Raw genomic sequence first — 25,976 nt, 5'->3', positions numbered from 1 at the left:
AAATTAAATTCATAAAAAAAAAAAAAAATTGAAACCAGCAGTAACTAACCGTTATATTTGAAATTTTGGCCTACCATTCCTGTTGGATATAACCGACCGGAATGAGTACAATGCTGCCGGATATAATCGATAGGACTAATGAAAATTCTGGCCCAGCCAGTTGGCCCTTTGGTTCTTTTTTGTCTAGTGGGAACCACGAGCCCTCTGACCTAGCCCTTGGTTGGAGATGATTTTCGGGCCTTTAACCCTCTGGATTCTTCGGTTGGATCCTATGCTTTTCTGCACTCATAGCATATCATCATATCCTCTGGTTATTATTGAAATTCCTGAAGCATAAAATAACGTGGTTTAGCAACTGTTTTGTTACTGGTACTTACAAAACTTGTGTGTTATCATGTAAGGCAATCTATGTGTGAGTTGGGTCGGAAAACCTTAAATGATTTCTTACATTAGGTACAGAGGATTGTAGTGTTAAATCCACTTTTAGTTTAGGTGTTAAATCCGCTTTTAGTTTAGGAGTAGCCGCTTTTTCATAGTTGTTACTGTTATTTTTGCTCCATGCAATTCGACTGTGAATTCGTCATTCACTCTTAATATTATCTCATTTCTCTACAAAATTATTTATCATAATAAATATTTAATCGTATTGTTTTTCTAGGTGCATTGGAAAGGTTATGGTAGCAGTTAAGATACATGGGAACCAATTGAAGGCTTAAGGTATACCCCTTCTTATGATATGATTATGAATATGTATTTCCGCATCAGCACTAATTTTTTTTGTATCTTCTCAGTAACTGCCAAGAAAGTATACAGGATTTTGTAAGAAATGGGAGGAAAGTGAAAATTTTGCCACTTCCAGTAAGTAGTAACTGATTGAACAAGCTAAAGTAGGACCATATATATTGATCTTGTGTTGCGCTATCCGAATCCTAATTAGATATGTACAATTTCAGGGAGATGTTGATGTAATATGCGGGGGCCCTCCTTGCCAAGGAATTAGTGGCTATAATCGCTATAGAAACGTTGTTTCTCCAAATTTGATGATAAGAGGAATCATCAAATTGTAGTCTTCATGGATATTGTAAACTTCTTGAAGCCAAAGTTTGTGCTGATGGAAAATGTTGTTGACATTTTGAGATTTGACAAAGCTTCTCTGGGAAGATATGCACTTAGTCGTTTGGTGGATATGAATTACCAAGCGAGGCTGGGAATACTTACTGCTGGTTGTTATGGCCTTCCACAATTTCGGTTGCGTGTTTTCTTGTGGGGTGCTCATGCTTGTGAGGTGATCTCTTTTTGTTTCATTGTTTTAGTAAATGTTCGAGAGTAGCACGAAAAATACAATGGGCATTCCATGAATCTGACCTGAAATTTCTTTTATGTGATAGCTAGATACTCGTAGGTTAATATTCAGTTTAGGTTTCCCAAAATAAAAGTATGGTTATTGTGTTTCTTTTCAATACGTATAGGGGCCATATAACTGTTTTCATCATCAAACATTAGAAAAAGAACAAGAAACAGAAAATATATCTTTAGTATATCTGAGTCACACACATATACATGCACAGACAAAGCTAAAAGGCATGCCCAATGCATAAAATCCATAACCAGACTTGTGAAACATAATTCAAGCTCACTCAAATTCTCACGTTACCGTTTAATAATGCATTCATTCATTTTGGAAGGCCAAAAGAGCCTGACGTATTTTCCCCTCTTTTTTTATCTTCGCAGAATCTGCCACAATTTCCTCTTCCAACACATGATGTCATAATGAGATGCTGGCCTCCACCAGAGTTCGAGGTACTTCTAAGCAAACCTTAAACTTTCAGTTCTATTTTTCTTTACCAATTAAATTGTTTGCTTTCATGTGCAACGGAACACTGTTGCTTACAATGAAGAACAACCTCGTGAATTATTAGAAAAAGCTCTTGTTCTTCGTGATGCCATCTCGGATCTTCCTTCTGTAAGTTCATTGTATTTGAAGCTTAGCTCTTCTCTTACAATTCAACAAATTTCTAATTGTGTCTAAATTTATAGGTCTCAAACGATGAAAAAAGAGAAGAAATGCCATTCCAAAAGCCTCCTGAAACAGATTTCCAAAGATATATAAGGTCAACACTATTTTCAGAACTTCCTGTATGCAGTTAATGTTTAACATCATCAGCATATACCAAATTTGTTCTTGGCCCTTAGAGACCCCATTACTATGCTTTTGGTAAACTTCTAAGGTTGATGTGGCTTAGCTCCTCTATCATGATATGTGTTAAATTCCAAGTATTTCAAAATGAGAAAGTGTGTTCTTATCCTTTTGCCCCTACATATCAACATATGAAAGATAATGATGTCAAATGCTTGACATCTGTGTTTAACATATGGAAACTTTTGTATAGTAGAATTGCAAATCTAACTGATAAATCATACTGACTAGCAGCATTAAATTTTTTATTTTTTTGTTTTTGTTATTTTGGTTTGGGTGGCAGGCTATTCATATGATCTGTTCTACGTCCATCTACACATATTTAAATGATTTCCATTTTAACTTTCATTTACGCTGGTTGTGTAGAGATGATGGGATCCGCATTTGATGGCACTACGGAAGCAAAAGTTTCACTACATGACCATCGGACTTACCACTTATATGAAGATGATTACTTACGAGTTTGTCAGATTCCAAAAAGAAAGGTTGGACACACACACACACACACACTCTCTCTCTATATATATAGCATGGATAAGTTTTAACTTCACGCTTCTGTCATTCAAATTTTGTTAACTTTGTAACCGTCTGTTGTTTCTAACTTACAGCTATTTTCAGGGAGCAAATTTCCAGGATCTACCTGGTGTTGTTGTAGGAAGTGACAATGTGGCTCGGAGAGAGTCAACTGAAAAGCATTCTCTGTTGCCATCTGGAAGGCCATTAGTGAGTGTTGATACTCTAAGTTTTGTTACTTAGATGTTAATAAGAAACAAAATAATATAGCTACGTACGAAAGTATAAATTATAGAGAGAATTTAGGTCCTCTTAAAGGGCTGAAGGGAACTGAAAGGACACAAAAATGCTCACAGGAACCTCTGTAGGTTGAAATAAAGAGTGTTATTGAAACTGATGTATTTTTTGCAATGTTAATATGTGTTTAAGTAAAATGAAAATTGGTTAGTGTGTAACAAGTGTTTTTTCCTTCTAGGTACCAGACTATTGCTTTACTTATGAACAAGGCAAATCGAAAAGGTTCTCTTTTTATTTTTTTTATTTTTTTGTTGTTAGCCTTCTAATGTGCTCTACCATTTACTGCTATTCTATTTCCTCACATTTTTTCTGATTTTTTTTTAAAATTTAATTATATTTTTAGACCGTTTGCGAGGTTATGGTGGGATGAGACAGTGCCCACTGTGCTTACTTTCCTAAGTTGTCACAACCAGGTTTAACCATCCTCTCTAGTCTAGTTCTTTATGGCATTTCATCTTTTGAATATTGTAGTAACCCTAAAGGCTTCTGTAGGTAGTATTACATCCGGAGCAGGACCAAATTCTCACTGTACGTGAATCTGCAAGATTGCAAGGCTTTCCTGATTATTATAGGTTCTGTGGGACAGTTAAAGAGAGGTATGGTCTTTCAATTCTTCTTCTGAATGTGATGTTGAATATTTGACTCCTTTTGCAAGTTTATTCAATAAATGATGAATTGTTTATGATTCGTGTCTGGTTTATTGATCTGTATTCAATATGGAAAACACTCATCTCCACTGTAACGAACCATTTCTCCTTCCAAACAATCACAGTTTGACACAGTTGCATAAACTTTTCATTTTGTGTTTTGAATGAGTTATTTCTGCAGGATCTGACTGAGGAAGAAAATGAAAGAGAAAACTGAAATATTTCTATAAGATGAGTTATCGTTGATTGTCTTATTTCTTTGTGCAGGTATTGTCAGATTGGAAATGCAGTTCCAGTTTCGGTTGCACGAGCTTTAGGATATGCGTTGGGATTGGCAGTTCGAAAACTCAGCGGAAATGATCCACTCATGACTCTCCCCAATAATTTTTCTCATTCAAACTTTTTCCAATTCACAAAAAAGTTGCCTCTCGAGACCGAAGAGTTATGATTCTCCCCCTCACGGGTAATTCAACTTGAAAGTCTTTGTATCTAGGGTCTATATGCATATCCCTGGTGGGGATTCATAGGATTTAACCATTTTTTCAACCGGACTGTCCAATTCTTTCCCCTTTTTTGCACTTGCCCTGTCGTCTTGGACGGTCGATTCTGTCAAAATCTAATCCCAACTGATGTTTTATTTCGCGATCCTTGTTGTATTGACTAATTCTCAGACTTGTAACTGGTGCATTATTTTCATTCAGTGAATGTTTATCTTCAAGTGTTAGGTATGTCGCTCGTGCATTTTTTAATCTGAAAGGTATGAGTGTGTAATAATGATTTTGTACACGTGTTCTTGTTTCATTTGCTACATGATTTTTGCGTTCACAGTTACATTTTCCAATTAATCAAATTTTGCTAGTGGAAAACTGTCTTTTGGAACTTGGCTTATCTTACAAACATGTTTGACATTCTCATGGGATAGAGTTTCTTCGTCTTTAGTGTAATGATAAATTAAGAATGTATGGTTTGTTTACACGTGATTGGACTAGAATTTATAGCCTACGAAATTAAGGTATGTTGAAGAAAGAAATATAAAATTAGGATCGCCTAGAGGATAGAAGAGGGATTACTCTCGAAGAAAATTCATTCAATCCAATCCTGCTTAAAATGGTAGGATTAGAAGGGATGAATTTCCTTCATAGCTAACCCTGTTCTCACCTCCTCCAAATGAAAAACCATTCCACAGTTCCACTTTCATTATGCCTTGAAATTTGACTCTTTAATCGAACTTCAAGCTTTCTTTCTCGCATTAAGCTCTCATAAAGAAGGATTGGAACAGTTTGTTCGTCTTCACTAAATTAATCATGACTGAAAGAATATGGCATGCTTTAAGTTTTCTATTTTGACTTTCACGCTAATGGTTTTGGTTGAATAAATTTAACAATCAGATACAACCACTTTCGGCTAATGTCGTTGTCAATTTTGTAAGCATATGAAAATATATGCTTTTGTTCTGACCTTGCTAAGGAATACTGATGAAGTGTCTCAACTCAGCAAAAGCTCGGTAAAGTCCTCTATCAAAGCAAACGGTGTTGATCATTATATATGTCAAGTACGAATTAGTCGATCATACATATGGTTAGTTTTGATTATTAAGTTTTTGAACTTGATAATTATAACAAAGAGAAAATATATGCTTTAAACATGATAAATTCTTATATGCATATGAAAGGCATACCGAGAAGCATATATGTAAATATGCATAAATTATTTTACTTGTTTCGGAACTAGTACATGAGTAGGTCTATTGCTCTGTTTTTTCATGGGTAACATAAATTCATGGAAATATTTTCAATCAGTTGTGTTACATGATAATGTGTAGGAAATATATAATGACCGAATGTAATAGCCATGTCATTAGTTGTTGTTGGAAATAATCAATATGGATTAAACTTTAAGTTTTGCAAACATGTAGTAAAATGACATATGGCATATTTCCTTTTAAGGGGATTGGATTGTCCTATATTGCTTGAGATGATCCTATGCAAAGACACAAATATATGATAAATCTGGCAGATTAGCACTAATAATGCGGTAAAATTATTGTTATGTCCAGAATATATACACTATGTACCTAGTACAAAAAAGGCTTTGCATGACGCAGGACCTTCGTCGCGCAAAGTCAAAAAAACGTCGTGCAAAAATTAGCCCAACGGACGTTCGTTGCGCATTCACCGTTGCGCTAAGTGCGTGAAAGCAGGGTTTGCGCGACGAAGAAGTGATCTACGTTGCGCAAAACCACTTTGCGCAACCTAGGTCCTATGTCGCGCAAAACAACTTTGCGCAACTAAGAACCTAGGTCGCGCAAAGTGGTTTTGCGCAACGCAGATCACTTCTTCGTCGCGCAAAACTTTTTTTTTTTTTGGCCAAAGAATTTTTTTTATTTAATTTTTAATAAATATTGTAATGAAATTCTAAACAATAATTATTAAACCAAGAAAAAATATTTAATTATAAAATATATAAAAATGTACACACAAGATGTCCAAAAACATAAAAAAAACTACTAGTCTTCTAGGATACATCATGCTACTGGGTATCAGCTGGATGAAGTGGCTGGGAAGTTGAAGGTGGAGCAACATCACGTGTTGGCATCGGGATCTGGAGGCCGGACATCGCTAAAGCTTGTACAATCATACTCATCCTCTCGTCTTGGGTCCTAATGTGCTCGCCCTGGGCCACAAGCTGACCTTTTAGGGTTGTCACTTCCTCCTTCAAGGCATTGACCTCTCCTGTGGACGATCTGGAAGAGGAGGCACCCGTCTCACGAACCCCCGCCTTCCCCATACATCGAACAACCTTGCCATAACGACGACCCAACTTCTGATCCAAGACCTCAGTCACGATCTGAATATCTGCATCCTCGGGTACATTGACTTCCTCGATCGGGGTCTCCGGGGGAAGCTGGGATGTTGCTTCTTGGAGAACAGCAGTGGACTTTTCCACCATAACATCCTGTAATAATAAAGAAAAAACATATAATGTTCAATAACAAAATATAAATAATATTTGAACGATTCGTAAAAATAAGAATAATAAGAATTACATATACTTACATGAAGCTCCTTAGTGGTCTCATTGCCGGGTCGAACGTAAACGTCATTGAACAAGTCAATCTGTGGGAACTTAGAACCCTCCTAAAAAAAAATCATTAAGTAAATTTTATTAGTCAATAATAAAGAATAAAATGTATAAAATTTAAAAATTAATATACTTTTACCTGACGTCGTGCCTCAAGCCTATACGAAAAGGGCTTCGAACCGGAATGGTGGAGAAGTGTCTTTGAGTCCCGAGCTTTCTTGCCAGCAATAGATTTCTTCTGTTAAACATACAATATACATGTTAGTGCGATTATTTGAATGAAATTATTAAAAAAAGCTTAAAAAGATAACAAAAACAGTAAATTATTATTAAAGTATTATGTACATACCACAAATTTTGGATCCATAAAATGTTTACAGAGCCACTCCCAATCCTCTGGCCGGTCCCTCAAGTCGTTTGGGCAACCCTCTAGGCGAGCAATCTCCGGATCATCCCATAGCTAAAAATGCGTGTGAAAAGCGCTCTTCCAATCTTTGTACCGGTTTGCTAAGGTCCCCTCTAAGTAGGCACTGACCTCAGGGGATAAGTCCTTAACATCAAAATTGACCTACAAATATGAAAAACAATAAAATAATATTAAGAAATTTAATAATATTAAGATAATATACTTTGTTTATAATATTTGTAAACAAAATTTAAAAAAAAAATGATAAGGGCTAAAAATTAATTTACTAACCGACAACTTGTCTCGCACCAGTTTCTTCGTCTCCTCGGGAATTTGTGCCCAAGACTCCCACCGCATAGGACAACAATTCCGAATAACATAACCACAGCTAGTAACAATGCTGCTATGCTGCTGTGAGGTAGCCGCTCCACGATGTTGCGAGTCATATGCAATCTTGATCAAGGAGGCGGACATACGTACAGCCTGTGCCTCCTTTAGCATTCGATTAGGCCCCCTGGTGTTTTTTTAGCTGCCCAAAAAAACTTAAATGGTAAAAAGCTTAAATTTGTACAAAAAATTAGGCAAAACCTCCCCTAATAGTATATCATTTCCCAAAACCTTAAAACAGTAATTCACAACCCGCAACACATTTTCACAATCCAACAAATTTTCACAATCATAAAATAATAGTTTTAAAATAGAAAAAAAAAATACAATGTAGTGAGAATTAGAAAAAAAACTACCTGGTTGGGAGGCCCCACCATCGACTCCGGAGGAGGAGGAAGCGTGATCACCAGGCTCCAGCTCGCGGCGGCGACGGTGAGGCCGCCATGCACTGAGAGGTTGAACCGACACTGATGATGTTGATGATACGGGCACCTGAGCACTCACGCCTGGAGTAGATGCTGATGATGTAGGAGCCGCATTGGACACACTCCAACGAGGAGTGATCAACTGCGACATCTATACACTTTTTGAACCATAAAAAATATGACATTAGAAACTAATCCTTTCTTGCATTTCAAACTAATAAATTAGCAACCAAAGTAATATAAGTAATTAGAGCAATAATATCAATACAAGATTATTTAAAAAACCAATGGTTCAAGAAACTAAACAAGCAGCTTCATACTTGGAACATTGATATACTTCGCCCTTGATATGGTAAAGGATATCATTAACTATAAGTTTTATATCTAAGAACTCTCAACCTAGCTTACCTCCAATATGTGAAACTGATCACTCAGAATACGCGTTAAAAACAATGTTCAATCAAGAAGTAAAAAGAAAAGTTATAATTTTGGACAAATTAATGGCCAACTTGGCATCCACTCTCGGTTAGTAAACAAAGGAAAAGAAAAAAGGTGGACATCATTCCTTGTTTTGGGGAAGAAAAAAGGGAAAAGGAAACTTTGGTTTTGGTCCTTTATGTTTTGGTGGTTGCCTTTGCAGCCGAAAGAGAGGAGAGGAGAAATTACAAAACACAGATATAGAAATTACAAAACACAGATATAGAAACAGATATAGAAACAGAGATATAGAAACCATCTGTATGTATGAATTTAAAATAAAAATTACAAAACACAGATATAGAAACAGAGAAGAAAGAAGTGATATGGAGGAATGTAGAGTTGGTGCTGGGCTAGAAAAGAAAAATCATGCTCTTTTGGCTGCAGAGCAATCGGATGAACAAAGTAGAAAAAGGGAAAGTTTTTGCATACCAGATGAAAGCAACAATGAAGGCCGGAGCGAGCGTGGAAGGAGAGAGAGAGAGAGAGAGAGAGAGAGAGAGAGAGAGAGAGAGAGAGAGAGCAATTCTCAAGTTTTGGTGAGGTCGAAGCAGATACACTGTGACTGTGAGTCAACCAGATCCGCAAGTTTTGTAAGAACAATGATTATAATTAAAGGGTAAAAACAATAATTAGTTTTTTTAGAAACTCCAATGGCTCGAGGATTATACCTAAATGGAATTAATTAAAGTATTAAGATATACAACCCGACAGAGAGTGATCTGCCACCCCATTCTTTGTTTTATTTGCTTTGCCATTTCTTATTCGGTAAAAACAATGATGAACCGCAAGTTTTGTAAGAACAATGATTATAATTAAAGGCACGCAATTTTTTTTTTTTTTCAATTTTACAAGTGTGTATGTTTTATTTTAAGAAAGAGTTCCCCTTAATTTGTATAAGGCATCAACATTGTGTTTTTGGTTGAGTTAACGTTATTTGTTCCATTTAGGTATAATCCCTACACTTGGAAAAAAACTAATTCCATTTAGGTATAATCCCTACACTTGGAAAAAAACTAATTCTTTTAACTAGTCCGTGGTGGAAGTAGTTGGTAATCAATTAAAGCAATTAAAGGTTCACATCACTCTCTCATTTTATATATGGTAATCAATTAAAGGTTCACATCACTCTCTCATTTTATATATGGTAATCAATTAAAGCATTTTAAAAATTTCTACACAAAATATCAACGGAATTTGACCAAAGAAGTATATGGTGATGTTCAGAAGAGAAAGGAACATAATTATCATAGATTTGTAACTCATTACCATTTTAAATAGGACTATTAATTGGTATCATTGTCAAAACAAATTAACGTGTTGTTGGACATGCATCATGCATGTATCAGAAAGACATGCATGCATATGCATGTAGTTGATTAATAAGATGATGTAAGTCTTCTTCCATTAAGATGCTTATTAATTTTAGGATTTGTAGGATAAGACAATTGGAGAGAAATAGAAAGTGATAGTAGTCTATTGCGTGTGGACTTTAACCAAATATTACCCACTGTCTATTTCGAGAAATTACAATTGTATCTAACAAAGAAAGAGAAAGATGGAGCCTTCACAAGGGTTGTGTACGTGAGGCCCCACTACGTGGCAACACTCTCGGAGCAGGAGGCATCGGAGCAGGAGGCATAGGAGCAGGAGGCACCGAAGATAGATCATTCAAGGCCCCAAGCCTTGGTGGAACGCTGGATGACCCAGGAAAAAGGTGCCTCTGGAAGAAAGCTGCAAGCCTTTGACGGTCATCAAGCTCATCAAGCTTCCTCTTCATGCCTGTCGAATAATTGTTGGCAAGCACGTGCAAACTTCGGTTCTCGTACTTAAGCTGTTTGATCTTCTGCTTAAGACTCTCCACCTCCGCCATCAAGGATTCAACCTGACGGGAGCGAGCAAGAAGGCGTTGGCCCATGTTGGACACAGAGCCAGCGCACTGAACGCTAAGAGCCAAGGACTCTTGAACGGCCAACTCATCGGACCGTCCAGAAAGCAGCTGACTATCTTTGGGAGTGAGGAGGTTTCGAGCTACTATCGTAGCCATTGTTGCATCCGTCATCACAGAGTCCTCAACTGTAAGAGGGCCATGAGAAGATAAGAAAGACGGGCACCATACCTTATCCTCAACTGTAAGAGGATCACTGCTTAGACTCAAATCTAAGTAAATGTTCGATGGGTTAGATGAGCTGGCCATTTTTCAAGAAGTTAAAAGAGAAGGTTGGATGGAATAAAATCTCGACGGGCCGGAGATGATTTCTGGGCAATCTTCAGAGTGTGCATGATAGAGGTGATCGATTACCTCTATTAAAGGAGAGACGTTCACTGATTCAGAAATGAAGAGACACCACTCTTCAAAACTGGATTTCCCGACGTAAAATCAGCTGCACACTTTGTCAAAAGCTCCCGGATTTCCTGCGCAAAGTTCGGCGACGATCTCTCGGCTTTTCAGAAAACGCGTTCACTTTGTCAAAAGATCTCTGACAAAGTGAAAACACGTGGAGGCCATCATCGCAACTACACATCTTTAGCCGACAAACGCAAAGTTCGACGACGCTTTCTCTACTTTTCAGAAAACGCATGCAGCTTTGTCAAAAGAGCCGCATCCGCACTACTACGTGTCGTTCAGAAAGCGAAGGGGTGTCGCTCAGAAATCGAAGGGGCGCCTGCTCAGAAATCGAAGAGGCGTCGTTCAGAAATCGAAGAGGCGTCACTATTTCAAAAAGCCGGATTTGCGGGATCAAAACGTTGTCGACAAGGGTAAAAGAACAATACCACCACTTGCTATTGGGAAATCCCTATATATGTCGACCTTCATCTTTTATGGCAAGGCAAACCTGAAGAAAATGCCCAACTCTTCCTCACTTTTGAGGGCGCACTCCCAGCAAAGCCTTTCGAAATACTCAATTCTTTCTTCTTCCCCAAAGATGATACCAGATGCCTGGAGTACAGATGACCCAGGAGGAAACAGCACAACAAATACATGTGCTGATTCATTCACCGCTTCCTCAAAAGCAAAGGTATCTCATATCATCAAGGTCAAAAGCAAAAGTATCTCATATCATGCTCTTTCCCTGTCTTTTCCTTTGTCTTTGTTATTACTCGCATAGCAAAGTAAAAGAAGCAATCAGCCGGCACTTGGAGTCAGTATTCCGACGGCCGGGAATCCCTTTCCTGATTGCTTACCTAGCGTTGCTCTCGAGTAGTCATCTTCAACGGTTGATACACTTCCAGAGAAGGGACCACTTCTGCAAAGGGGAGCAAGTAAGGCAAGTGAAAATGACACATTGAAGCATGTGGAGACAAGCAACAACTGCATATGCTGAGCTATCCTCTAACCCTCTTCAATACGAATTGGAGAGATTGAACAAAGAAACGGATAAAAGGAGGAAGCTCAGACCTTCGGGGGAGACCAAAGGAAGCCTGCTGCCCAGTTCAAGAGTAGCACAAAGGAAAATCAACGATGGGAGCAGCGCAGTTCAAGAGTAAGCCTGTGGAATCACAAAGATCCAAACCTCAATGCAATTACCAAGGAGAAGATGGAATTTACACTCCATAACCAGATTTGCATCCCTAAACTCGGAACCTCCTCACTCCCAGAGATAGTCAGCTGCTTTCAGGACGGTCCGATGAGTTGGCCGTTCAAGAGTCCCTGGCTCTTAGTGTTCAGTGCGCAGGCTCTGTGTCCAACATGAACATGCTTTGTTAGATACATTATTTTTTTTTTCCGCACTTGTAATTCTCGAAAATAAATGAACATGCTTTGTTTTATTCAATGCATTGGGTTGCCTCCCAAGTAGCGCTTTCTTTTACGTCTTGCAGCCGGACGAAGAAATTAATTATAAATAATTGATATATTAAAGAAAGTTAATCAAATGTAACTTATTAATTAAGCTTTGTATGAAAGAGGAGATAAGTGTTTTTGGGTAATTAATTACCTTTAATCGTTGTAAAGCAGATGGTGATTGGGCTAGAAAATAAACTACCATGGCCATCAAGAGAGAGGTGGTTTCATAGCCACCCAATGGAGAATCCAAGACAAAACTCGCTTTCTCATCTTCAGATATGGTATCAACTTCCAGAAGTATCTCAAGGAAATCACTTCTTTTAGTACAATAATTAGTGCTCCCATCTGCATTTCTTCTTCTTTCCTCTATGATTGCTTTCACAGTTGAAGATATCCTCTTTCTAGCCTGTAAAGAGAAATAATAATTCTCACACTACATGCCTAGCTGCTTTTTTGTAATAAACAAGAAGAGAGCCCATACACGTAGCTGGTTTTGTATTTAAAAGATATAGAGACTTTTATTTTGGAGGAAAATGTTCTCTTGTTAGACTATTTAACAATATATATAAACATACTTACAATCATTAATTATGTTGATTTTTATTTAAATTTATGATTCTGATTCACAGTTTGGCAAAATAAACATTGTTTTGCAAAACAAGTTCGCGTAAAACATTATTCGTATATTAGGTACCTTAACAGCTCTAGCATATGGAGTTCCAGGAATATAGAGAGGAAGAGAAATGAGCCCTCTCATGAAAGTCAGGAAATCTTCAAGAATTTGTGTAGTCTGTGGCTCATCTGGGGTTAAACCTAGCACTTGCTTCACTATTACATTAAATGTGAACTGCATGCATGTGGAACCAAAAATAATTAATATTTGTGTAATTAAACCATATGATCAACATAAAAGAAAGAGAGAAAAATATATACCAATCCATGATAATATATAACTCAAAAATACCTTTCTGGCTTCCTCACAGAAGATGACTTGTGATATATTTTTTTTAGATATAAAAATTACTGAAAATGTGACTTTCTTCATTTCAAATTCAATTTTTTTTAGATAAACCCCACAGTAATATATTTTTCTAACAAAAACCCACAATAATATCTTTTACATATATCATTCAATGAACTAATTCGATCCTGTATGAATACAATGAACTAATTCGATCGTCAATTTAAAATATTTACATAAGTGGATACCACAAAATCTTATGTTATACTTAATGAAAGTATAAAAAAACTTCAAGTGTTAGTGAATCTAATGTTTTGGTGGGAAACGCATTGTACGAAATTAGTTTCAACGATCTAACCGTCAAACTTGTTTGTATATACTTCGAGATCGTGTACGCCAAAAATTGTAAAAAACAAAGATGCAGAGATCAAGTAACGGGACAAACCTTTTCGACGGCTATAAACAAAAAAGCACAATTTAACGGTTATTTTAACTCCGATTTTGATGATTTTTTAAAGCTACACTCCTTGATCTTGTATGAATACAATGAACTAATTTGATCGTCAATTTAAAATATTTACATAAGTGGATACCACAAAATCTTATGTTATACTTAATGAAAGTATAAAAAAACTCCTAGTGTTAGTGAATCTAATGTTTTGATGGGAAACGCATTGTACGAAATTAGTTTCAACGATCTAACCGTCAAACTTGTTTGTATATACTTCGAGATCGTGTACGCCAAAAATCGTAAAAAACAAAGATGCAGAGATCAAGTAACGGGAAAAACCTTTTCGACGGCTATAAATGAAAAAGCACAATTTAACGGTTATATTAACTCCGATTTTGATGATTTTTTAAAGCTACACTCCTTGATCCTATATGAATACAATGAACAAAGTCGATCATCAATTTAAAATATTTACACAAGTGGATACCACAAAATCTTATGTTATACTCAATGAAAGTATAAATAAATTCCAATTGTTAGTGTACCTAATGTTTTGATCAGATACGCATTGTACAGAAATAGTTTCAACAATCTAACCGTCAAACTTGTTTGTATATGCTTCGAGATCGTGTATGCCAAAAATCCCAAAAAACAAAGATGCAGAGGTCAAGCAATGGGACAAACCTTTTCGACGGTTATAAACGAAAAAGCACGATTTAACGGTTATTTTAACTCCGATTTTGATGATTTTTTAAAGCTACACTCCTTGATCCTATATGAATACAATGAACAAAGTCGATCGTCAATTTAAAATATTTACACAAGTGAATACCACAAAATCTTATGTTATACTCAATGAAAGTATAAATAAACTCCAATTGTTAGTGAATCTAATGTTTTGATCAGATATGCATTGTACGAAACTAGCTTCAATAATCCAACCGTCAAACTTGTTTGTATATGCTTCGAGATCGTGTACGCCAAAAATCACAAAAAACAAACATGCAGAAATTAGGTAAGGGGACAAACCTTTTTGATGGCTATAAATGAAAAATCATGATTTAACGGTTATTTTAACTCCGATTTTGATGATTTTTTACAACTACACTCTTTAACCCTATATAAATATAATGAACTAATTCGATCATCAATTTAAAACATTTACACAAGTGGATACCACAAAGAAAAAGGCAATGCAAGAACACCAAAGAAAAAAAAAAAAAAAGACTTTGCACGACGTTCATGCCCTGCGTCGTGCAAAACGGCTTTACGCGACGTAGGTGGGCATACGTCGTGCAAAACAGCTTTGCGTGACGCCAGTCTTCGTCACTCAAAGATGTTTTGCGCGACGCATATAATCCTACGTCGCGCAAAGCTGTTTTGCGCGACACATAAGGACCTACGTCGCGCAAAGTCAACGAAAAACGCGGTAAACCTTCTTGGTTTGGCGCCAAAAGTTTGGCGACGAATGACGGCGTCGTGCAAAGCAGTTTTGCGCGACGTATGCCCACCTGCGTCGCGCAAAGCCGTTTTGCACAACTCTTTATTCGTCGCGCAAAGTACCGTCGCGCAAAGTACGTTTGCGCGACGTTTTGTGTTATACATTGCGCAAACGGACTTTGCGCTACAAAATTTTCTTCGTCGCGCAAGATGCCGTCGTGCAAACATGTTTTTCTACTAGTCGTATTTGAGTATGACTGGGGATTAATTCAAGTAATGTTTATAGTCATATTAACTCCATAAGGAATCTGCATGACTAACCAAAATTAGTTTTGTCTACAATTTTGCTTTCTTATCTCAGTATAGTCATTTAATTGTACATGACTAGTTAAATTGATGCATAACTTGTGGATTGACTGAGAGTGACCTTAAACCATCCGGTGGCAAGAACAAGAACATTATACAAATGAATGAGGTTTGTAGTAATTATGTGACAATTCTCATTTGTATTTTATCTAATTATATGAGAATTGTGGTTGGTCATGTGATTATATATATGTTTATAAAGAAGTGGTGAACATATGAAGGCATGAGGTATGTATTTCATTCAAAGTATGTGACTTAGATGATAAGCATAAGTTTTCAAACTTGTATATAGTTTGTTAGTTTTTCCTATGCCTAAAGAATTTAAACAATGCTTTGATCAATCAATTTTTATGTGCCATAAGGGGAGAAGAAAAGAAATTATTCAAGGCTAATGTATGGCATTTATTGGAGATTTTTCTTTTGGAAGAAAAGAATTTTGGTTGTTCCTTTACTTAATTTGGTATTTACAAGGCTAATGCATGATTTTGATGTTAATGTTTTAGGAGTCTTGTACTACGGAAAGAAAGGTACAAAAGAAGGAATCTGTTTTACTTAAGAGAGCATTTAGGTGACATCACAATTTGACTTTTGAATTAAAGCGACTGTATTGTTTAAAGTGTTTCTAATTTGAATCTATTAGCTCCATCATGTTTTCTCATATGTGTTGATATCCTTGTGGTGGAAGATTGATATTACAGTTCTTATACAACTTGATCTATATGTGATTAATCTCTTTTCAAGTATGTTGTCAGGTTTTTGGAGATTAATTATTGGATATCGAAGGGAGTAATGAAGGAGATTATTAAATTAAGGCCATTTGTTGGCAAAGACTTGAAGCTTGAATCAGGTTATCATAATTTTGCCACTTACGGCTAATTAATCCATGTGACGTTTGTATTGTTTCAGGATGGAGATGATCAATGTCTTGTCAACTAAGCAAGCCGTAGCGGCTTAGTTGATGCTGGGACTGTAGTTTTAAGTTACTTCGATCAACATTGCATTTTAATTAGAATAAAAGGGATAATCCTCTTGTCTGTAGGTGTGGATCATTTCTTTTGTTTTAATTAAGATGGCATAGTATGGGTTTTATTTCATAGGAGTTTGTGAAAGCTTCATCTTGCCCGTAGGTGTTGAAGTTTTTTATGAAGGTAACTCTTGTGACATATAATCCAGTACTAGAAACTAATTAATTTGCTTGCCTGTAGGTGTAAATTAATCTAGTTTCATGAAGTTTATTGGGGATAAAATTCCATGCCATCAGTTACAAAATCCCACTATGAGCCCCATAATAGGTTGTGGTTTTAAGGATGGAAATCGGTTGCATCATGACTCATGACGTATATTGTGTCTCTTCATGAGACTTGTTGATGCAAAGTATTGGACCCATGAAGGTTAAGCAAGGGTTGCTAAGGTACGTATTGTTTAAGTCTTATACTTGTAAATCTTTTCAATTTGAACTATGATGTCGGTTTAGAGGATGAAATTTGACTACTAGACTTTCCTTTGGACATCGAAATTGAAATGATATGAAATTGAATTTGTTATGGATGTATAAATTCATGATAGATGCACATAATTGTTTCTGGCAGATTGCGTGTCTTGATTTAAATCGGGTGAATGACAAGTCTAATGGTCGCCAAATGATCTGAATTTTTTATATGTTCAACATATATATGTCTACTATGTGTCTGAAAATTTTCGTAAATTTTTTCCATGTAGTGTAATTATGGTGAATTTACTAGTAACCCATGCTCGTACAGACAGTTTTGCTGGCAGATTGTTTTTGTTTTTTGAGACGTCACTTTAGACAATTATTGTGACCTAAAACGGCTTTATATTTTTATTTTATGAAGATTAGTATGCCTATTTTGATCTGTAAAATTTTGGTAGAAATTAAGCATGTAAATTAATTATGATAAATTCTAAAGTAAGTGTAACTCATTGCTGAAATTCTGTTTGATAACTTTATGTTGGTTGTGATGTCTATTTAATTGTGTCTAAAATATGAAGCAAATTTGTTTAGGTACATCCTTGAAAGGACATATGAATGAGTGTTTGCCCAAGTGGGAGAATTAGTGAAAGAAAATTGGGCTTCACACTCATTAACTTAATTACAGTAAGTGTATAAACTCTAAAAGTTTAGTGGGAGTTGTTCTAAAGTTTTGAGCATTAAGTGAACTTGCAAAAAAAAAAAAAGTGTCTTCCATGAATATGTGTTTTGGTTGATGGAATTAGAATTATACCATGACTCGAATGACAATATAATATGTTTAAGTTGTAGAATGAGTACTTGGTGTATGTGTATATTTTTACTTGCAATCATTTGGATGCCTTGATTGATTATTTGTTAATCTTTAGAAAGAATTTTGAGGCTCATGGGGACTTAGCACAAATATGGAATTATTAATGCAAATAAGATGGTTGTGGGATGCATGGTTTTGTATAAACAGCGGTGAATGTCTTAGTTTTACCTTTCATTGAGATTATGCTATTTAAGGTGTTAAGGAGAGGTTAAAGAAAGATAATTTTGTAGTGATATGCATTCATTGACTAAGTAAGGGTGTCCCCACAAGCATATCTCAAAAGTATGATTTAAGTTGTGATTTGCAAATTAAGTGACGATGTTGCAAATCAGTGGGAGCTTGAGTTTCATGTAATTAATGCCTTACATTTGCAGATGACCTATAAGGCATGTATGGTTGATTGAATCCATTTATTCAGTTTAATCTCCGGTTGGATTCATGTAGTCACATGTTTATGTGTTGGTCAATTATCAGATAACGATATATTTGATATCCAGTAAAGCAAATTGCATTTTAAGTCATAAAGGAATGATTAATTCTTTTGGTTCGACTTAAAATGGCATGACATGATTTATATGTTGTATTAGTTGTGAGGGTTTTTTTCATCTTGCTCATAAGTGTTGAAAAATTTCTCACGAAAGTAACTGATATGGTATATGAACCAGTGTCAAAAACATATTAATTCATCTTGCTCGTAGGTGTTGAATTAATTATGTTTTATGAAGTTTTGTTTGCAACTACAGTAGAAGTTTGCATTAAAGAGGACCTGAGATGATAAAAGTTGAGACACATTCAAGTAATTAAAGTTCATCTCTGCAATCATAATTTGATGGTGTTTCATGTGTATGAGGATTTTAGCATGTGTGATTATGAAGGTTTTGGGTTGTGTCAACCTTACAACCTTGTTAGTTCCATGTTGAAAGACTTATTTGACAGAAACTTATATCAAGTGTAGGATGTTATCACAACTACATGGCCATTAAAGTGACATTAATCTCCAATTTCAAGTATAAACATAAATATTATATGTGTAGACCAGTGGGAGAATGTTGGATTTATTCCGATGTAAATCACCCTTAAATGGTCTACAACATATAATAGGAATGTAATATTGGAGATTAATGTAGATATTGTGATTTGATTTCCTAAAGATATCAATCTTATATTAGGTGTCTTGTAATACAAGTAAGATTGATGGAGTCCTTGATTTTATGTGATTATGATAACTAACTGATAGGCTAAAAAAGTGGGATTTGGGATTCCTTTATGGATGGAACCTTAATGCCTTAGCCAATATAAATACTAAGGTCCCTGCAAACCCTAGATACACAACAAACGCTTCCCATAAAGTAGTTGTATTCGGCTAGGTGTTTTGTAGAAGACTTTGGTGTTGCCGCATCCCTCATCTTCTTTGTATGATCTCCAATGGCTATCCTTTCATGATCAGGTCAGCTAACTCCTTCGTTTGTGTTTTAATTATATAACCACATAAAGTTTACATTAGCTTCATTCACTCTCATTTTGCTAAACTCGCCGATTCACAGAAGTATAAGCTTGGACAGCATGCTCCGAAATACTACTCCGTCGAAGAACAAAGCCGAGAGAATAACGGTGAGCGGAATACAAACTACTGGAAACAAATTAGATTCCTTGTTCAAATTACTACAAGTAACTGATTTGAAAAATTCATAATCTACTAATGCCTTTGTATTATAAAATTCTAGGGGATTCATATGTACGTTTCAGTAATCTTCATTCCGCAAGTTCTACCATCAAATCATCAGGAGTTGGGAATACGGAACAAGGGTACGTGAAACCAGCACTTATCAGTTCTGCCTTGATTACAGCTTGGTTTATCAGTACTTGACTGCTATTAAAATTGATTCCTGTTTATGCATTTCGTCTAGCCCTCCTCTAGCGGTGCTCTGGATACTGTTGTTGCCATCCATGTCCTTTGTATCACTCCGAAAATTTACTTGATTTTTTCTTTGTTCTTTTATAGTTTATTTATGGGTAAATTACACTTTCATACCTCAGGTTTGGGGTCTATTTCAATTCCTTACAACATCTTTAAAACATTTCACTTTCATACCTTAAGTACTATTTTATTTCAAAATAATACCTCCGTTACATTTTTCATCCATTGATCTGTTAAATGCTGACGTGGCTGCCACATATATGCCACGTGACTGCCAAATGTCTGCAACGTGGCAAATAAAATATATTTTTAATTTTTTTTAAAAAAAAAACCTGAATTTTTAACAAAATTTAGGGATAATTAATATGAAAATATGATGAGTAATGCACCTATTAGCTGGTTCTATCCCACTTGATTTACATGTATCAATATCATTAGAATAATGTATGCTTCAAACATCAGCAATCAACACACTTTTTCCATCATAGGAATGTGTATGTAAGTGTGTTTCTTCTTTGAACCTAGCCAAACCAGTTTGCCTATTGAACCTAACTAGGTTAGATTTCCGTTTGGCAGACTCATTTACTCCATTGGCTTAAATCCATTCCCCTTGATATATACTTAACTTGAAAACACAAAGAGAAAGCCAAAAACACCATGAAATATGAAATATAGATGTAATATAGATAGAGATGTAAGTGAACCGTCAAGTGTACCAAACTTGCATTTGTTTAGGTGAGTATAGATAGAGATATTGTAAAGATAAAGAACTGTCAGATCGTGACAAGTTTCAAAAGATGAAAGAATAAGGTGGTTGTGGTAATTAAAACAGTTAGTACATAATACTTAGTGTGTAAGGAAAGTCACATGTATCTATACTTGTAGTATGTACTGTAAGTGATTATTCATTGAATACAAAAGGATAATTCAGCTGCAACTCTCTCTCTAAACTCTTCTCTTTCACTCTCTAGATTACACAGAAAGCTCCATTAATGTTCTTCACAGGATGAAGATTAACATGGTATCTTTGCTGGTCCTTCGATTCTGAGGATAATTGCTGCTTCCGCTCTCGATCTTTGAAGTTTTTAGTGACCTAATTCGAAGTTCTTTGCTGCTATCTTTCGAGTCGAGCTTTGTATCTGACATCGATCTCGATTTGCACAGTGTATGCAACCATGCCGCCAAGTGTATGCAACCATGTTCTTTACAGTGAGTTTGCAAAGAAGATTAGATCTGGAGTACTCTACTCCAAAAAATGGTTATGCCAGAGAAATGATGAGAGAGGCTAGCCCTGAGAAAGAACCAGTTATCCCCCCCCTATTTCCTTTGCTTGAGGAAAAAAGGGATAAGGGAAAAAAATAAGGAAGGATCTGGAGCTAGTCAGCCAGTGTTGGAAGAGATCCTAGAAGCGGAGTTGCCCGGCCCCCTATTATTTTCACTAGATAGTAGAGGATAGAGCGAGAAAGAAAGAACGAAGTATGGGATGCCCCAAGTAATTGGAGAATATAGTAGGAAATGAGAGTTCACAACTGTCGACAAGCCTTCCCCTTATAGGCCACCACCATTGGCTAATAAGGGAGGAAGGCCAAAATGCAGGAAGTCCAAGGAAGAAGACTTTCTTGGGCAATGAACGTAACTCGAAGTGGGATCCTCCTCATACCCCACATGATAATTCAGCCAACTAGTAGCTCATAAAAGAGTTAGCTGAGTTAAGGAGGATGGTGGTCCAGAATGCTCAACCTCAGGCTCGCCCGTTGTTCAAGATCACCTACTAGAAGCCATACCTGGAGTATATTTATGAGTAGAATCCTTTTCCACTCAACTTCAAGATGCTCGCATTCCCCACTTTTAGTGGGGAAGATAACAGTGTATCCTCTAGAGATCACATCTTAAAGTTCTCCAATCATTGCGTGGCATTCGAAGATAATCCTAACTATAAGTTAAGATTGTTTGGGAACTCGTTGGTTAGCCTAGCATCTCAATGGTATTCTCTGTTGCCCCTCCAATTCTATTGCTAACTGGGGGCAAATAGAGATGTCTTTCCATGAGCAGTTATATAGGATAGAGCCCAAGATGTCTATCAATGACCTAGTGGAGGTGAAGCAATACGAGCATGAGTCTACATAAGACTTCATGATGAGGTTTAGAAGGACAAGAATGAGGTGCCAATTCCCTATCAATCATGCCCAACTCATATCCATTGCTCAGAAGGCTTTGAGGCTACCTTTGAGGAAAAAGTTTTATGATGTACAGTTCAATAAGTTACAAGAGTTGGTAATTGCTGCCATAAAGTACAAAAAGTTGTTGCTTGAGGAATAGCAAGTGAAGCACTTATCTAAGGCTCATCTTTTTTACAAAAATAAAGCTGCAATTCACTAAGTGGAGTTTGAAAGAGCAGAACTAGAAGAAAATGATGGCCATGGAAGAAAAAGGATGGACATGTGTGCGGCAGAGATGACTACCCTCTTTAAACCTAGTGAAGGGGTTAGTCCAACCAGTCAAGGATCAGAAAGTGGTGATGAATGATGGTGGATTTGTCCTTATGAAGCCTTCTAAATACGAGAGTTATTCTTTTGATCTAACCAAGTCCTCGGAGATCTATGAAGAGTTGGTGCGGGCAAGAGTGATTGTGCCTGACAGCACCAAAAAGATGCCTAAGCTAGAAGAGTTAAGAAGAAAGAAGTATTGCAAGCTGCACTATACCTTCAATCACTCCATAACCAACTGTGTTTAGTTTAGAGATTGGATACAAGACCTCATAGTCAAGGGAAAGTTACTGTTGGAGAAACCTCAGGCCAATATGATGATTGACACGGATCTTTTTCCAGAAGCCCCAATAAACATGATCAACTTGACGTGGGCTGAGAAATGGAAAGGAAAAGCCACTTGGGAAGTGACAGCAAAAAGGAGGCAAGTTGACAAACCAACATAAGGAACTATCAAGCTGCCTGAGAAACCCAAAGCAGCTATAGTTAAAGGACTGGTGTTGTGTAGTAAGTGCTAGGGCGAAGGTGAATTAGAAGTACTAGCATCAGGAGCCATTATTGATCAAGAATTGATCAGAAGAAAGGAGAAAAAGAAACAAGAAGCCCGCATAAGTATCATGCGGGCAGTTGAGAAAGAGACCTCCAGAAATGTTTTCCAAAGGTTGGGAGGAGATTCTCAACCAAAGGGCTTATCAGAGGTATTCAGAAACTATGAAGCCTTTGAAGAGGTGGAGGATAGAGAACCCAAAATACCAAAATGGGTGGATGTAAGGCCTCCCCAACCAAGTTACAATTATGTCAGAATGAAGGGAAGAATAAAGAGCATTATATCTTCATTCACCAAGAAAGATTCTGCCCGACTCGGGCGGAAGTGGTATGTAGTAGGAAAAGATGGGAAACCTATCAAAGAAATGGGAGCCTTTATGATCAGAAGAGTTTAAAGGCAGCACAAAGCCCACATGAACTCATTAAAAGTCCCTACTGCCTCGGAAACCTCTGAAAATGTGAAGTTTGAGAAAGTACCTCATGGGGGAAGAAATCAACTTCATAGGAGAACCAAAAAAGAGGTAGAAAAGGCAAATAGCAAGATTGAGGGGGAAAGAGATCATGTGCCACAAAGCCCTCATCCAGGAAAGTACAGAATCTTGAGAAGAGCTCAAGAAGACATGGTAATGATGCTAACACCAAGATAGAGCCCGGAGCCAATATGTTTTGGAACTATCTCGCCTAAGAGAGGAATGCCCCTACCGTTACTGGTTGATACTCTCTATGAAAACCTAGTGCAGGCACAAAACTTTGGCATAACTTGGGAAGAAATGTTGCCCGAGCTGATGTTGCCAAAAAAGCACGTGCCTGGTTAGATGAATTCATGGACCACATTGGGGGCAAGAAGAAGGACTTACCTGAACCTAGCAATTTCTATGCAAGTTTGGTACATTTGACGGTTCGCTCACATCTCTATCTATGTTTCATAAGGTTCATAGGCTTTCCTCTTGAGTTTTTCAAGTCAAAAGTTAGCATTGATGGTGCGGCTTGTGGTTCTCTAAGCATGGCTAGTTTTGGTGATATTTTTTGTGATCACTTGAGTCATCGGTTGAATGCTTTGTAGGATTTTTTGGCATTGCTACTGCCTTAGAGGCAGAACTTAAAGCTATTATTCATGCTATTTATGTGTCTTTGAATAAGGGTTAGTATTCTCTTTGGATTGAGTGTGACTCTTCTTTAGCAGTGCATTTTATTTCTAATAGATCTTCTCAGGTGCCTTGGCGTTTATTGATTGATTGGGCAAATTGTTGTACCATTCTCACTTCCATGCAATTCGGTTTTCTCACATTTATTTGAAAAGAAATCATGTGGTAAATTGTTTGGCAAACTATGTCTTGATTATTGGGGTTCATTGATGGGATTCTTGTTCGCTGTGTGCAGTTGCGACTTTTGCTCATAATCTCTTTTCGATGCTCTTAGGAGTTGTCTAATTGATCAACTTGTGTTTCTAATAGTTTCATAATTATAATGATATACCCTGAAGATCTATTTGCATATTTTCTTGTTGCATATTTCTGTGTATATATTTGCGTTTGTTTGTAGGAACATATGAACTTGAAGTTCATAATTCCTTCGAAACCGGAAGCTTTCCTTAAAAACATCACCTATGAAAACCCGAAGTTTTTTCATGTAAATTTAAACCAATAAATGTCTATTAGAACCTGAATGTTGTACTCCTATGTGAATGGATTGATGTTTTCTCCATTACAGTAACCACACTATTCTCTATTTATTTTGTGATAAGGATATGTCGAATTTGAACAAACTCAACTTCACCGCTTTAAAGGTCTTTGGAAGAAACTACCTCAAGTGGGTCCAAGATGTGAAGCTCCACCTCACCACAAAGAATTTGTGTCTCGTCATTGAAGATAAGATGGATAACTCTATTGGCAAAGCTGAGAAAACCACTACCATGGTCTTTATCCGAAGACATATTCATGATGCACTGCAAATCGAGTACCTTGCTGAGGAAGATCCACTAACACCTTGGGTCACTTTGGCTGATCGCTTTGATCACCAAAATGACATCTTCTTGCCTGAAGCAAGACAGGACTAGCAGCATCCGCGCTTCTAAGACTTTAAGTTTGTGAATGAATACAATTATGAAGTTTGTCGAATCTGATCACTTCTCAAGTTCTGTAATGAGAACTTGACCAAAGAGGATATCTTGGTGAAGACCGATTTGACTTTCTCTGCTACCAATATTGTCTTGCAGCAACAATATAGGGCTTAGAAGTTCAAGTTTTCATATTTGATCTCTGTTTTGCTTCTAGCTGAAAAGCAGAATCAGCTATTGATGAAGAATCATCAAGCTCAATCTATTGGGTGATTGCTGTGCCTAAAACACACTAAACACAAACCAACGCCCAAAACACCAACATAAGGGTGGTAGAGGCAACCAGATGCCACCCCGTCAAGGTTAACAATGGCAAGACCCATCTAAGGAAGGAAACATGCCTAGAAGTGTTCTAACGTTGCTCATATAGCCTCGAACTTCCAGAATAAGGGCAAAGCATCTAACATCATGGATGCGGATATGTGCCACTGCTCTGGTTCAAAGGATCACTGGTCGCGTGTTTGCCGTGCTCCCTCGAAGGTTATAGCTGAATATCATTCTCATCATAAGAAGGTTGAATCAAACTTTATGCACACAACCATGTTGGTCCACCTAAGTTCTGTTGCAACCTAACTATATAGCACCAGCAACCCAACTATATAGCACCTTTTAGTTGGTTACTGGATACAAACTCGACATATCGCATCTGCACGTTTTTGGTTGTGTGGTTTATGTGCTGATTTCACCGCCCTTATGTACAAAAATGAGGCCTCAGCGAAGGATGAGAATCTATGTCGAATATGATTCTCCTTCAATTATTCATTACATAGATCCTTTAACAGGCGATCTTTTTACCGTTTGTTTTGCAGAATGCCACTTCTATGAGACAGTCTTCCCATTATTAACGGGAGATAAAAACGTCACCATTCCTAACGATCAGGGATGACTCCCACTTTGTCTCATTTAGATTCCCCCACCGTTCAGTCTAAAGCTGAAGTGCATCGCATATTAGATCTTCAGAGCGTAGCTTAGAGTATGCCAGATGCTTTCATGGATCTAGCACGAGTGACAAGATCACATATTCAAGCTACAAAGATGGATGTACCAAATGTACTTCAGACTTCCCTCCTAGAGGCCCGGGATGCCACTTTGGCTGATCTACGTGCATTAGCGGCTAGCCAATCCTCTGCTCCTATACAAAAGCATGGCATACCACTTGGCTTAAAAGATTC

General features: G+C 36.9%; 1 protein-coding gene and 1 pseudogene across 1 annotated transcript; one reads left to right on the top strand and one right to left on the bottom strand.

Moving 5' to 3' along the window:
* The first annotated feature begins 101 nt into the window (after positions 1-101).
* On the top strand, positions 102-4,360 carry LOC103966692 (annotated as a pseudogene).
* Positions 4,361-6,094: 1,734 nt separating this feature from the next.
* LOC103940074 lies at positions 6,095-7,683 on the bottom strand. The gene is made up of 5 exons (XM_048578565.1): positions 7,433-7,683; positions 7,085-7,303; positions 6,875-6,973; positions 6,711-6,791; positions 6,095-6,609 (listed from the first exon to the last, which is right to left on the bottom strand). Exons 2-5 carry the CDS (start codon positions 7,100-7,102, stop codon positions 6,184-6,186), a joined length of 624 nt encoding a protein of 207 aa, XP_048434522.1. The 5' UTR covers positions 7,103-7,303; positions 7,433-7,683; the 3' UTR covers positions 6,095-6,183.
* Positions 7,684-25,976: the final 18,293 nt, after the last annotated feature.

Source organism: the organism of the source record quoted next, unplaced genomic scaffold (assembly GCF_019419815.1).
Source record: "Pyrus x bretschneideri cultivar Hongxiangsu unplaced genomic scaffold, Pyrus_bretschneideri_v1 Contig125, whole genome shotgun sequence".
Lineage (NCBI taxonomy): Eukaryota > Viridiplantae > Streptophyta > Magnoliopsida > Rosales > Rosaceae > Pyrus > Pyrus x bretschneideri.
Note: the sequence above shows the minus strand (reverse complement) of the source record. Positions and strands in the feature narration are given on the sequence as shown.